The sequence below is a fragment of the Leuciscus leuciscus genome, assembly GCF_965113295.1.
Source record: "Leuciscus leuciscus genome assembly, chromosome: 20".
NCBI classification, from domain to species: domain Eukaryota; kingdom Metazoa; phylum Chordata; class Actinopteri; order Cypriniformes; family Leuciscidae; genus Leuciscus; species Leuciscus leuciscus.
The window spans coordinates 17,823,392-17,839,105 of record NC_138744.1 but is presented as its reverse complement, the minus strand read 5'-3'; the positions used below and the strand labels follow the sequence as shown (position 1 = coordinate 17,839,105).

Genomic DNA, 15,714 nt, shown 5'->3' with positions numbered 1-15,714 from the left:
AAATGAGTAAACTTCATGGAAACTATATATTTTCCAAATAATGTTTTAGACATATTTATATTAATTTCACAGTCTCTATTCAAGAATGTATATGTATGTATATATATATATATATATATATATATATATATATATATATATATATAGGCTATACCTTTTATTTTTTAAATGAGGGTCCCTCACACGAGGATGGTCATATTTGGGGTCTATGGCAGAAAAACCCTGACTTAAATAACCAAGATTGGAAAATGTATGTCTACAGTTAAATGTTACAAATTTGTATTTGGCACAATGTTTGTACGTTAAGATTAGGCCTGCATACATACTTCTTTTTTTATCACTTCATAAAGGTTCCACTTTATAATGGCTGTTCATTATAAAGCATTATGCACAGCCAGGTGCTATTCTAATATTAGTACAAGTGACGATGGTATATTAAAAACCATTCTTATTTAGATTCCAGTATAGACAGATACAGATTACCTTGAAGAAGGTCTTTTACTATAGATTGGCCTATAAATGACAGAGAGCATGACTCACAGAGAAGAGGTTTTATTGCAGCATATAAACCATGACACAGCAAGGCCTTTGTATGTCAGATTAAATGACATAAACATCTCACACAATTACATCGTTTGTTTGTCACTTAATAAACATTGCTCAGCACCTTGAAATGGGTTCAAATCACCCTGCAGTGTACCTTTCATTTCCTCCTTTTACGGCAGACAGACACATAGAGGTTTCATGATTTAAATCCACATGCCATGGTCAATATTCATTGTCCAGTCCACAAGCGACTATATAGTGTGACAGTTGGGTTCTGGCAGTAAAAATCCCATTCAATTTCACCAGGGAATTGATTTTTTAACAATAAGACAGATCTACTGTGAGCGATAAGGTTGCTAATAGATGTTTTTTTTTTCTCAGACTCAGCTGAATTTGTGTTAAAAACTACATTACCCATGATTCTGCACAGAAATCTCCACCAATCAGAGAATCGAAACAAGAAAATTGCACCAACTCTTAACAATATATCTATATATATAGTTTAGTCAATTATGTCGCAATGCAATTGGATTGTAGTTCTCTCATTAAAGCCGTAAAGTTGTCTTTTTGTTTGATTATCAAATACTTTTGCTTTAAATCAAATTTTGTAATGTTGTGATTTACCTCGTTTGCTTTGCTTTTTACAAATCCCAATTGAAAAAAAATGAATGGGAAAAATACTTCCAGAACCAACGCTGATGAAAAAGTGGGTGGGAACTGTTGAACTCTATTTGTAGAGCAATATGCAAATAAGGTTTCTAACACAGGCATAAACACACTTTTAAATCTATTCACCAACCACTTCAGATGTCAGCAATTCAGGCATTTGCGATTCGGATGATTCCCCTGAGCTCCCTCCGAAAGCTTCCTGGACATTGGTTATTGTATTCTCCACCACTCCACCTACGAGGGACGCAGCGATGTTTAGCAGGTGACCCACCCCTCTCCCACTTCTCCAGGTAAGTCTTCCAATCCCACTACCTACTGTTGACACCTGGTTGCCCATTTCAGAGCATACGGTACACAGGTAATCTACCATCTGATCCCCAACTGACCCAAGAACCATCCTGATGATACTAAACCCATTCCCCACCGTTCCCGTCATGATCCCTAAGGCATCCGACGCCAGAGTGCCCGTCCCTGTAAATCCATCCTGGAATGCCAGGACCAGGGAGCTGGCTAATGGACTGAGGCAAGAGTAAACCGTGCACACGCTTGTTTCTCCTGTCTGATACAAGGTGCTAAAAATGCATGAAACCCCAGAAGACACTCCTGAGCACAAGTTGTTGACCAAAGTGTAGCTGTCGACAGGCACCGAGGCCAGAACGGCCAGATCTTCCTGAAGAACGTAGGCGAGCTGGAAGGGAAAGTTAGTGACCTGGTTTACAATCGGAGAAAAAGGGGCATAAACGAGAGAGATGGTGGAAGACAAAATGTAGAGAAGAGCAGACTCTGAGCTCTCCGTCTCATTGGTGCTCTCCTCAACGTCCATGTCTGAGCTAAAGGAAGATGTGTAGCTAGGGGCTTCGCCATTCACATGCTCTGTCACATCCTCAATTTCTAATTTTGATGTTCCTGCTTCCTGAGTGTTATGTACGCCAATGTGTTCTTCACTTTGTGCATCAGAGTTGGGTGTTTTGATGTCATTCATATGCTTTTCCAAGAGTGATGTCAGTCCTTCTTCTCTCTGATGTCCCATTTTACCACAACCTCCTGAAAACAGGCTTGTAACTCCTATCAGCTCCTCTAACTCCTCAATGCTGAGCACTCTCACATCATCCTCCTTCACTAGCCCAACACTGAAACTACCATCTCCATCTGAAGCAGCACAACACACTGCTGACCACAATAGTTCCTCCCCACACTCATTAAACCCGCCCACACCAATCTGCACATAAATTTCCCCGCTCATCTCTGAACACATCGGTACGACAGAGCTCTGTGTCAGCTGTGCTGTCAGAGCATCCCATTTCAGGAGAGGGGGGTTTGAGGGAGATGGGGTCATGTTGGTGGTTCCTCTGTAAAGAGCTGGGATGGCCACATGGGAATCGCCATTGATTTCTTCTTTGGCATCCTGCTGATGTGTTGAGAGAGACAGGTATAATGTAATTAATTACTTGTTTAATTGCAAAAGTATACAATGTATTTCTCCACACTATAAATGGACAAAACTGCACAACCATGATTTACATCATTTACAGTACTCACCTTAATGTCATTTTAAAAACCTGTATTTTCTTCTACAGAACATATGAGAAGATATTTTGACACCTTCATTGTATAGACAAAAACAAAAAAACATTTTTTTTCAGATTTTCTTCTCTTTGTGTTCCGCAGAAGAAAGGCATGGGGTCGAGTAAATAACGACAGAATTTTACCACCAAGAGTTTGAAAATTGGGAGATTTGTGGTTGACAGGGAGGGAATGAGTTGTTTGTTTTGAGGTGTGACTGAATGAAACAACCTGTTTCTGAGTCACTTTCATGAATAGCCCCATTAATTAAACGCAACCAGACTGTCTAGGGCAGGAGTCACCAACCCGTCGATGGCGGTCGACAAGTCGATCTTGGAAGCATTTTAAGTCGATCGCGAAGAGTTTTCAAAATCAGAGAAAAAAAAACCCAATATTTTTATTCATTATTATTTATTAATTTAAAATACACTATTGTGTAGTAAATGGTGTCTAGGGGAGGGAGAGGGGTATATCGGTCCAATCAAATAGCCTATTCGGTTGTTAAGTCGTGACGTAACCACTCTCCGATAATACTCTTTCCGGGTCCAAAGTCCAGGTCCTCTCTACCTACCTACCGCTTTCGCTAGTGTTTTGGTTATTATTGAGTGTTTTTACAATGCCGCAGTGCTGTGTCCCGTGTCCCGAGCTAACTCACTTCAACCTCGTAAATCTTCTTTTTCATTGATGTCTGGACTCTACCCTTAATTATGCCACCTGAGTGATGAGCTACACGAACCACTCTGTTGGTGTTAAAGGAATTTAAACCCTTTTTGACCGCCAAGGGTGCCTCACTAAGAAGGACGTGATCGTAAATAAATGTACAGGTTCCACCATTGTTATTTCTGGACGAGAGGAGCGCTTGGACCCGGAAAAGGCTAAACGTCACGCGTGACGTCAGACTTAACAATCGGATAGTTTACATAATGTCTATACTTTCGCCTGGCACCGCAGCGCGAGCCTCCGCTGACTGCGCGCGCACCTCCCCAAACAGACGAGGCATACTTGACGCAACAGTTTTAGACTGAAAACCATACCATTCAACTGATTTAGACGCGCAAACTGGGTGCCAGTGTGGTCAGGGTATATTCTGGCAAACCGTTTGCCAATCACGTCTAGCAATCGGCAAAGCAAACTGTGGTACACGCCATTTGCCAACAAGCGATGGGTAATTCGCAAAGCACAATGTTATTTTCTGTTTTCCCAGCACGGTACCATAGAACGGCATAAAGTAAGAGGTTTGAGAAGTAAGAGGCGGGGCACCAGTTAAAAAATTTCAAAGTTAAAGTTCACGCAAACAGGTATTAATAGACAAGGTTTAGTCAAATATTGATTGTTTATAGCTGAATTAGTTATATATACAATTATACACAACCGATTTTATTGGTTTATAGCCTACAGCAATCTTATTGGCGTAGACGGTTGAGGCATGAGCATAGCCTACGTACACGTCTGGTACTAGTTTATGAATGATCTATGACGCTGTTTGGCCGTACTACAGAATTATTAAGTGATAACCATGACGATTTCAGTAACAATCAATTGGATAATGTTTTGATGAACTTACGAATCAAGTTAGATGAAGTTACTGTAAAAATGTATTCGTATAGAGCTCAATTCACATCGTTTTCGTTTCAAAGTTTTACAAAAAGTCATATTGTAAGCTTTATTGAGCAGGTTTATGGCTAGACGATATCACGAAATATGTTGCTGATAAATGATACACTGTTTGAGAGTTAGCCTATAGTTATACTATTAAATTAATTTACCCGATATATCAGTGCCACTTTTAGTGGGCAATGAGCATGACTGCATGAAATTACTGGCATGTCAAAGTCTGATATAGACAATATTTTTCCGCATGCTATGCATATGGCTCCGTAATTGTACTTCATGCTTCTTCGGTTTTGTGCGTACAATGGGAATAAAAACCGCGCAGTGCTAAAATGTGAAAATAAATAATTTTTTTTTTTTTTTTTTTTTACTAAAACAGATGTTATTAGGCTATGTCGATCTTTAGCAAATATTATTATGTATACACGTGCTCAAGAGCGTATTTAAGCAATAGGCCTACATGTTCATATCACTTCTCTGCTGGGTATTTTATTTTTATTTTATTTTATATTATAATTGCACAGATTTACAGCAGTGGTTTTTATGGTTATGCAGCTAGCTATATGTGAGTGTTAATATTTGAAACCATTTTTACATACATTACATACGCAGATTAAAACATGAACATACAATGTGGGGGTGGATAAATAAATAATTGGATTTTTAATATGATGTCACAGACTCGTATCTGTGACCTATGTTAACCGGTTGACACTTATTAGAAAACATGAATCTTTAAAAAACAGGGCTTTACAGAACCAAAACCAATATATAGGCCCTCATATTTTATTAACAGGTAAACAACAAGGAAACATGAGTTCGCCATTAAACATTGTAAATTTGCACTTTGTACCAAATAATTGGACAACAAATCTCGTTAAAAAATGACAACAAAAAACGGTCGTGCTTTAGAATTTATAATCAGCAGCTTACATTCTTACAGTGAATTATCATCAATTTGCGTAAAATCATCCCGAGTTTGTGCTGATCCACGGATCCTGATAGAAATATGAATAAGCCAAGTGAATGACGCGCTAATGTAAAACATCTCCCAGGTGCCGTTACCAAGCGTTTGTTTTTAAACAATAACTTCATCTATTCTGTGTCTTAAGTACAATAAAACAATAGTCAATAGATCTTGACTAAAATTACCATGGTAAACAGATAATAAGATACGATTAAAGTTAGCATTTAATATTTCTTTAATTAGGCCAAATCATTCACAAAATCGAAAAACTCTGCAGCAGCAGCCCTCCAGAACCGAGTTTGGTGACCCCTGGTCTACAAGATTGCGGTATTATAAACCAATTAAATTGGGGGTGGGCGGAGCGACACGTGTTGACCCGCCCAAATGTGTCGCCCTGCCCCATCGTCCAGACTGCACTCTGGGGTAGGCTACTTGGTTTATTATGACCATACAGCCCTTTGACTGGATTATTTCTTAAATAATTATATAATGTATTTGACCTACACATTTAGTTACGTTTGCATATGTTTGAAAGTGTATATTCGCTTATTTATCCGATTTAAAGAACTTTAAAATTTTATTTTATGTCATTTTACATGGACAATATAAAAGGTTACTAATGTAACGAGCAGACATTCTGCACCAGGAACGATATACACACTGTATGCCTACTGCAATTTTTATGTGATTTTTGTTCTAACTTTATGTCTGATAACTTTCAGTAGGCTGGACCAGAAAAGCACGAACACATGTGGATTAAACAAATCACAGTTATTAAAACTATATTGACAGTCAAAACGTTTTGCTTATAAATGTATGTAAAATAAAGTAATAAAGAACTTGCGATTATTGTAGGCTTCTGTGCGCGGTGCGGGCTGCAAACGCAGCCGGTGTGAAAGCACAATGGGCACGCACGCGCAGCAAACGCTCTTCCGACGCGCCACTCAGGCGTGCTGTATGAAACCGGCCTTAGAATAATTGTAATGTGGCGATCGGGTGCGGATATCTATAAATCAGAGCATTATGTTGCGGGTGGGTGGCGGTGCATTATTAATTAGAAGCAGCCGATTCGGTGACGTTTAATATGATCCGCGCATCTTGCCTCAGTATTAAACGATCAAGCTTTAGATGATTTTTTCCACAGAAAATGAATGACACAAAACCATTTAAAACTTAAAAAACATACATATGAAATAATAGCCTACAATAAATTCTGTTGGTTGGAAGTCTTATTTCTCTGATGATTGGCTACACTGAATTTCTGAAAAAATATATAGCCTAGTTCATAAAATGTCTTAAGTGTGGCTTAGGCTACCCTGTACCATCTGGAAGCCTTACAGCATGGCCACCAGTTTGAGAACCACTATTAGGCTAAAATCTGTGTTAACGGACTTTACAATTATATTACAAAATGGAGGTGTGAACTTAAAGATATTAATTAAGATATTACATAAGAATGGGGTTACTCATGCCAATATCTTATATCGTTAGATTCTTTATTGGATTATAGGCTATATTCTATGTTCCAAATATAATTGCGTTCTACTAATTCAGCTATAAACAATCAATATTTGACTAAACCTTGTCTATTAATACCTGTTTGCGTGAACTTTAACTTTGAAATTTTTTAACTGGTGCCCCGCCTCTTACTTCTCAAACCTCTTACTTTATGCCGTTCTATGGTACCGTGCTGGGAAAACAGAAAATAACATTGTGCTTTGCGAATTACCCATCGCTTGTTGGCAAATGGCGTGTACCACAGTTTGCTTTGCCGATTGCTAGACGTGATTGGCAAACGGTTTGCCAGAATATACCCTGACCCGGTGTGATGAGATGTACTAATATCCGTCTGCTCGGGCAGATTCGGTTCAAAGTCGTGCATCTTCGGAATCGGAATCGGATGCGGAGGCGCGCGCGCTGTTACAATGACGTCATTTTTGCCGCGCGCTGATAGTGTGCAATCACAGCCTTAACATTGAATATGTGTGGGGAGAGAATCTCATCTGAGCCCTCTAAGAGAGGGAGTATTGCTGTTGTCTATATTGTTAAAAGTGTATGTGTTTTATGTTGTTGAAAAAGGGAAAGAGAATCAGTGCTGTAGGCTACATGATTGACTGTAATTGATTGATTATTGAGGTAATGAATGTAGGTCTGTAATTTGTGTGAAAATATTTTTGAAGAATTGAAGGATGACTGTTGTCATAATATTTTGTATGCTAGTTGCACTAACCTGAGTATTTCCATTTTGAAGTGTTTGAAATATGTTTTAAAAGGGAATGTGAAACAGTACATTATTGGCTTACGCCTGTAATTGACTGATTATTGTGTTTATATATGAGTAATAAGCCTGTGGAAATACTTAATGTTATATTACTGTTGAAAATGTTGAATTATAGTTGACAGTTTGTATAGTTATATACTATTTGTATAGTTAAATATTTTGCTAGTGACTAACAGGCAACAAAGAATGTCAAAGTAGAACTACATTCACATTGTGGCCTTGTTTTTTCATAATTTTTTGCAAGTAGTAGATCTTGGTTTACATTTGGACTTTGGATGTGATCTTAGGCTTGAAAAGGTTGGTGACCACTCTAGGGATACTTTACATTGTAGTTTTACATTTCATGTTACAGTACACTGTATAACTCTATTGCACTGGTCCACAGGAGTGACCATTGTAAAGAAAAGGAAAATCTCAGAAAAGTTTTATATTTGTGTATATATTGATGCTGGTTTCGTTAAGTATTCATGCATGTCATTAGGACTTTGGTGAGTTGCAAAACATTTTACAGCCGGAATTAACAATGCTTTGTCATAAAAAGGTCCAATTATCTGATATTTTAAGAGATTTATTGGCCTTGACACGCAAAGTCAGCAGGAATCCTTCTATGACATCACTTCATGTTTGTTTTCTGCATGTTGGTCACACCACGTTTTTTGCAGATGTTTTTCAAATGAAGCAATTTTGTTCAAATATAAAAAATAAGATTTATATTATATATTATAAATATATTTTGTGTATGTGTATATTTAAGTATAAAAAAATACAATTCATTCACAAAGTGCCTTCTATAATGATGCATATCAAAGAGAAAATCTAAAGTAGCAAAAACTACTTTTAATACACACATTAAAAACATGCTCATCATAGAAGAGGTGTACTCAAGTCACTGAGAGTATGAAATGCATTTTTAAAGTGTTGAATACATTTAGAGAAAGGACAAAAATAAGAATCTTATTTTCTCTGTGTTTCTTATTTTCAGATTGACCTTACTAATATGATCCCTGAATGTTTCTTTTCCACTTGACTTGACAACCTTGTACATTTTGCATGACATGTCAGCAGAAACCGTAATGAACGGCGTTTAGCAAGACTCTCTGGTCAAAACCTCAAGAAATCTATAACCTGTGCTTACACTCATTTAGTACAAAAACTGTGTCTGTGAGATAATAACAGCCTTCACTACTATTCAGCAACGCCTTTTTAGCAGATAAGCATTCTCAAGTCTACACAAAGCTCCAATACAGTGACTAAGGAAAAGAAAAACAGTCTCACCGTGCTGTGCACTCCTCTGCCCCATCCATTATTCAGGCCGAGGTGAAGGGCTGTATAGACGGTGGTCTGGCAATTGGTGTTATAGAGCGATGCAAAAGGCCGTCCGGTCAGATGTCTGTGACACCACTGCTCCAAACCCAGCTCAGACAGTGATTGTGGAGGTGTGCCTCTGAAAAAACACTCTTGACACTGGAGAAACCCTGGATCAAGCTCCGTGTGTGTACTCGCCCAGACTACAACACCATTGAACAGCACTGCAGAGATAAACACAGCGAGTCTGGGCAGAGCAAACAGCATGGCCAAAACCCTTGGTACAGCAAAGCAGAGACTGCAGCTAACAGTGCTGAACTAGCAGCTATACAAAACAAGATCCTGCTAGACTCTCTCTCTCTCTCTCTCTCTCTTCAGCAATGCAGAATGAGTCTGGGCACAATCTAACCTTCTTCATCCCTCCCCCTTTCACACTCACTCTCTTTCATCCATCCCTCCCTTTCAAAATCACTCTTTCTGACTGCACCTCATCTTAGTATTACTATAATGCACACAAACCAGTACACACACCTCTCACACGCCTTAATGACTACCTGTGTGTCAGCATTCCCCAACATCCCCACAAGCAAACATGCCATTTTTGTAGCTGAAGTCATTTTTTTATGGCCAAAAGAACGTTCTGACAGGAAAAACAAACAGGAAAAATGTTCAGTCATAAATTTGGAATTTAATTTAATAAATCAGAGGTGGTGTATAAAAACAGGTGCTGGTGTACTGACTCAAAAACAGCATACAGAAAGTAGACAGAAACACAGGAAAACAGATTTTAAATATTTAATAAAAACAACAACATAAAAACAAATATTTTGCTTGCAGTTTCCTTTGGCACCTGTGTGAAGACAAAAAAAACGAGAATTTAATTGCTTTCATTTAATATCTTTTATTAAAGTAATAAAGAATTGTGTTAATAAACTGTTAGAGATACTGTCGTGTCTAGTTCATGTTCAGCTGGTGTGTGTGCATGGTTAATAATCCCATAGCAACTTGCCTGAACTTGTGTTGATGTGCTCCTGGGTAAAATGGGTGTGGCTCCCTCAATCTCAGTGTGTTTTTCCTCTCTTTGTTCTGCTCACTCTCTTTCCCTCCCTTATTGTCTAAATTCTGTCGCACAACTCTAAATGTACTGCATGCTTACAGGTAATGTATTGCAGCTCAGCAGTCTTAAAAGAATGAGCCTATCCAGTATCCAAGATGAGTCAGGGGTTTTTTGGTAACTCAATCTGTTACACAACCAAATGCCAACATTAACAACACAGATCCAGATTTCTTAATGACGCATCACAAAATCCTGGTAACTTGGTCAATCTCCAATTTCCCACATGGGATAAATAGAGTACCTATCAATCTGGAAAGATCTGAATGATCTCTAACAATATAAGACATGCAGAACGAGAATTCTGGTTGACCTGGCAACATTTTCATTGGCCCCACCACAAAAAATTGATCGATTGTTAATTTTAGCAATGCATTTTTTAAATATTTGCTAAAAATATTTATATTTTCTATTTAAATTTAAAACAGAAATTTGACTGTTATAATGTAACTCCATAAATCCATAAAGACAATTTTGCTCGAAAGCGATGGCATATGAAGCAAAACATTTTTAGTTTTCAACACATTCATACCAAAACTTTCAAGCCAATTTTGCAAATTACCAAAACCACATATACACTATTGTCCATATGTTTAGGGTAAGTAAAATTGTTTTATTTTATGATGCATTAATTTGATCAAAAGTGACAGTAAAGACTTTTACATTGTTACAAAGGATTTACATTGCAAATAAATGCTGTTTATCGTTAAAACTTAAAGAGTAGATAGATAGTTAAAACTATTTATTCATTAAAGAATCCCAAAAAAATAATTATGGTTCCCACAAATATATTAAGCAGCAAAACTGTTTTCAACATAGATAATAATAAGCAATGTTTCTTGAGCAACAAATCATCAAATTAGAATGATTTCTGAAGGATCATACGACACTGAAGACTGGTTCAGCTTTGCCATCACAGGAATAAACTACATTTATATATTAAAATAAAAAACAGTTATTTTATATTGCAATAATATTACACAATATTATTTATATTTTTGATCAAATAAATGCAGCCTTGGCCAGAATTCTTTAAAAAACATTACAAAATATCATCAACCCTAAACTTTTAAACAGTAGTGTATGTTAGCCAACTAGATAACATTATGATGCCATTCTTATTGTTGAGCTCAGTAAAAGCAACTTGGTTTTGGATCAAATTTGTTGCAAGATCTCGTCAACGGGTAATTCAGCATGATACTGCCTGACAAAAAGTCAGTTTAAGCTGGATTTAACAATATATAATATTCATAATGATGAAAAGTCCCCTAGATAGAAAGATTTTTCAGTAGTTGTATCTGCAGCTAAATGCTCACAGAGGCCTGTATTTTCTATTACCTTCACTCATTGGGTATGTCAATGACCAGCTCTGCCTCATCACCCTCTCCTCTCTCCTCCTCTCCTTGGTCACTATCTCCGTCGCTTTCTCCCTCTTCATCGGCTGCATCCTCACTCAGCATCTGCTGTGGGACCCAGCTGAACGGCCCACTCGCACCCCCAGCTGCACCACTGCCTGCAGGGTAACTGGACGTGACGTGGCCGACCACCTGAATGAGAGGGAGGAGCAGAGACATTTTTGTCATTATACTGCATATCAGAAACATGTAACTAAAATGCATGAAGAGAAATGTGTTACTGTAAATGCAAGATTATTAAAAGACGTGACAAAGAGTGTAACAATAATGGCCACATGAATCTAGGCCACTGTGTTTCCAGCATCAAACTCTCTGTCCCTCTCTCACCTTCCCTGAACCGTCTTTCCTGTGTTTGGCCAGTTTTGTTTTTCTCTCTTTCTTCACACGCTCAGCAGAGGGAGCCAAATACTCAGGAGGGAAGGGTAACTGCTCACCCACAATCACACACACACACACGGCACCAAAGAATAGGAGTCATTCCCACACACACACACACACACACACCCAGAGTGCCCAGAGAGATGTGTGTGAAGTCCACATAAACCAGGTGAGGTGATAAAAGACAAAAAGAGAGAAAAAAATGAATAAAATGACAAATTAACAGGTGACAAAAACAGAATGTAAAACACTAGCCTAGTTTCCATCCACCTATTTTTATGTAAAACATTTTTTTAAACGCTGGATGGAAAATCCAAGATGTGCAGACATTTTCAAACTTTTGCGCTCAACTGAGGTGGAAAATTTTTTTTATCCATTAAGAAGACATGCGCATAAACTACATGCGCATAAAAAACATTAAGGTATAAATTACTTGATGTGCAACAAAAAACTCACGTGACTTTGCCTCAACAGAGGATGTGATTGGATAACTGGACTAACCAGCAGACAAATTTCATTGCACACCATCTCTAATGTTGTTTTGGTCATTCTGAAATGCCTGAGCCAAAGTCTGTCATCAAAAAGGTTGGGTATAATTACCTCCCAGAACTCTCACATTATTGCAAGGCATCTGAATGCAAGATAACATGACAGCATTTAATCCGTTTCATCTGTGCGCAAGTAACAACCACAGTGATTGCAGCAACTTTCATTTTTATTAAAGATATTTTGCACCAATTTCCCAGGAAGTGATGGATTGAAATGGTACTTTATTTACAAATGTTTCATTTGATATCCCAATTTTGAGCAGCAGTTAAATTGTCAACTTTCGATGGAAACATAGCTAATGTGAGTAACTGAAAAGCATGAGTGCAGTATGTATGAGGCCTGTGGAGTGCTCATGGAGGTGTGATGTACTCACAGTGTTGAGGTACTGTGCCGGAGCAGATGACTGGAGAGGAACCGCACCAGAGCGGGACAGGAGTGATAGATGAGGAGATGAGGACGACGGGACGGGAGGAACTCCAGGACTTCTCCTCCTGTAATAATTTTTTTTTTTAAATCAATAAAATTATTGAAGACACAGAGCTACTGTAAAAAGATTTAAACATATGCAACAGCAAAAGTGGCATTTGCATAGCACATGTTAGCTTGATAAAATCAGGAATGGCACAAAAAAAAGAAAAGAAAGTTGCCATACTTTAATCATGCCCAAATTAGTTATTTCAGGTGAATTTAATTAATTTTAATTTCCATTTTTTCATTTAGTAGAATTATCATTTTTCAAATCATATTTATTCAAAGCTATTCAAAAGCAAATTGTCTATCACTGCATATGAGTTACTATAGATGTGCATCTACAGTACATTCATGTGTTTTTACAAGTCTTTTCCTATCGGATGGTTATTTCTTTTAAGCAGCATGTAACTGGCAAATTTTAAAACACTTGTTTAAGCTCAATGGATAATTGAAAGGTTAATAGGCAGTGCAACAGATAGTGTTTGCACTACAAATGCAACGTGCTGCTCATGCAGTTCTGACTGTTGCAAAATTCAAGAGGTTTACATCCATAAAATGTCAACAACCCATAAAGGCCAGGTTTAGTATAAAGGCCTATACTAGGTTTGCGCACTTTGCTTTAAAAATGTTTCTTATGATCACCAAGGCTGAATTTATTTGACCAAAAATACAGTAAAACTGTAATATGGTGAAATACTATTACAATTTAAAAAGTGTCCTATTTTAATATATTTTCAAATGTTATTTATTCCTGTGATGGCAAAGTAGCTGTATTTTCAACATCATTACTCCTGTCTTCAGTGTCACATAATCCTTCAGAAATCATTCTAATATGATGATTTGATGCTCAAAAATCATTTCTTATTATTATCAATGTTGAAAACAGCTGTGCTGATTAATATTTCTGGGGAAATCAAGATTTTTTTTCCCCTAAATTATTTGATTAATAAAAAAATTCATAAGAGCAGCGAGTATTGATCAATTATTCAATTGCAAACCTTTTTAAATAAAAGCATGAATTTCTTAAAAACAAAAGAATAAAAATCTTACTGAGCCTAAACTTTTGAACGATATTGTACACATTTTATTTAAGGTAAAAAAAAGAGAGTGTTCAACTTTACCAGCTACATTTCTAATGTTTTACATCTGTCAAATCCACACAAAAATCCACTTGCTGTAGACTCACTTTTTCCCTGCATCCCTGTCTCTCTCTCTGGCTCCCTCTCCATCGCTGTCCGAGGAGACTGTCGCGTCAGAGTCTGAAAACAAAAACACTCTCAGCACACAGAATCCCTGGAAGTTTCCTAGAGGTCATTTTCTTTAGAGACCTACCAGAAGACTCTTCATCCACTCTTTCATACTGCAACAGCCTGTCCAACAGAAAACTGACAAAACAAAAGCGTTCAATTATTACGTGCATCATTCATCTGTGGGAGAAGCAAATGTGAAGCATTTGAAAACTTAAATAAGAAGACTAGGGGTTCTACTACCTTTTGTCTCTTGAAACTTTTAATAGTTTCCTCTGAGCTCTTCTCAGCTCCTCCTGAAAACACTCTTGCTCCTGAACAGAGAAATGAATACAGAGGATTAAGAAGCATTTTAAAACGACAAATAAAAAATGGAACACTGAAGAAAACGATACTCACATATACTATAAACTTCAACTTGCGTTTGAGATTTTTGTATTTTCTCTTGTAATCCACCTCTACTTCAGCTTGTCCGTTCATTTTTATGAAACTTCAATGGATATATACGCTACCTACGTTTTCAAATGGCTTTGCTGAGACTGTCCAAATGTTAATGTCTATGTTTATCCAGAGAGATTTAAGAGACTCAAAAAGATTTAAAGAAACTAACGTTACTAACTTTACACCTCTGTTAGCCACGCTACCGCTACATAACCAACCAACAAGATAAAGAATTAACAAACTATTTATTTGTCGAGTCTAAAAAACAAGTAACGTTACCGATGAAGACAACGACAATGTGATAATCTATTATGCCAAAGAAAATTACAAGACATTTAACAATAAACACCAATATCTCGCATGTCAGGTAACGTACAGTGCTGAACTGCGACGTGCTCTTTGTTTACTTCCGCTTTCAACGTCATACGTACAGGAAATGGGTAATGCAGGCAAATCTCTAAACAAATGAGTATCAATCATGGTATCAATGCAATTTCTCGAGGAATATAGGACTATAATATAACCGTTAATAGGCATGAGGCACGACGCGGAGCGGAACTTTTAAAGTTCGCATAAATATTAATGCCATTTCTCGAGGAATATAATATAATATAATATAATATAATATAATATAATATAATATAATATAATATAATATAATATAATAACACAATATAATATAACACAAGATGATATAATAATATAATATAATATAATAACATAACACAATATAATATATTATATAAATATAATATTATATAATATAATATAATATAATATAATTCACATTAACAAAATAAACGCATTAAAATGAATTAATTGCATGCACTAAATTTAATTAAAACAAATGTAACTAATTTTGTTGGTGTCCACTAGGGGGACTCATTATGCATCCAAAAATGATTCAAAATAAGTAAAATAAAAACGGTAAAATGCGATAATAATCAAGAGGTAACTGACATCACTTCCTTTTTTCTTTCCCAAAAATATAGATTTTATTGAAGAACATAGTTATTTTATCACTCTTTTAAAAAATCTACATTTATATTTTTTTTAATAAAATGACAAAGCATACTATTAATTCTGAAATAAATTAATAATGTAAAAAAATTCAGAATTGTATTCAATTTAAGCTATTGACACTACTAGTTTCTGTT

General features: G+C 36.7%; 2 protein-coding genes across 5 annotated transcripts; both read right to left on the bottom strand.

Annotated features, from left to right (window-relative positions):
* Window positions 1-536: 536 nt before the first annotated feature.
* LOC309483308 (uncharacterized protein) lies at window positions 537-9,590 on the bottom strand. 2 transcript variants are annotated; one of them, XM_082149069.1, is made up of 2 exons: window positions 8,913-9,590; window positions 537-2,623 (listed from the first exon to the last, which is right to left on the bottom strand). In XM_082149069.1, the coding sequence occupies exons 1-2, from the start codon at window positions 9,207-9,209 to the stop codon at window positions 1,334-1,336; spliced, it is 1,587 nt and encodes a 528-aa protein (XP_082005195.1). In that variant the 5' UTR covers window positions 9,210-9,590; the 3' UTR covers window positions 537-1,333. The 2 variants fall into 2 exon arrangements, with proteins under 2 accessions (XP_082005195.1, XP_082005196.1); XM_082149070.1 differs by having other exon boundaries at window positions 537-2,620.
* A 133-nt stretch (window positions 9,591-9,723) lies between these two features.
* ino80e (INO80 complex subunit E) lies at window positions 9,724-14,964 on the bottom strand. 3 transcript variants are annotated; one of them, XM_082149086.1, is made up of 9 exons: window positions 14,516-14,584; window positions 14,360-14,430; window positions 14,202-14,254; window positions 14,056-14,128; window positions 12,772-12,889; window positions 12,306-12,420; window positions 11,799-11,897; window positions 11,395-11,603; window positions 9,724-9,792 (listed from the first exon to the last, which is right to left on the bottom strand). In XM_082149086.1, the coding sequence occupies exons 3-8, from the start codon at window positions 14,226-14,228 to the stop codon at window positions 11,397-11,399; spliced, it is 639 nt and encodes a 212-aa protein (XP_082005212.1). In that variant the 5' UTR covers window positions 14,229-14,254; window positions 14,360-14,430; window positions 14,516-14,584; the 3' UTR covers window positions 9,724-9,792; window positions 11,395-11,396. The 3 variants fall into 3 exon arrangements, with proteins under 3 accessions (XP_082005212.1, XP_082005211.1, XP_082005213.1); XM_082149085.1 differs by lacking the exon at window positions 12,306-12,420 and having other exon boundaries at window positions 14,516-14,964; XM_082149087.1 differs by lacking the exons at window positions 11,799-11,897; window positions 12,306-12,420 and having other exon boundaries at window positions 14,516-14,964.
* Window positions 14,965-15,714: the final 750 nt, after the last annotated feature.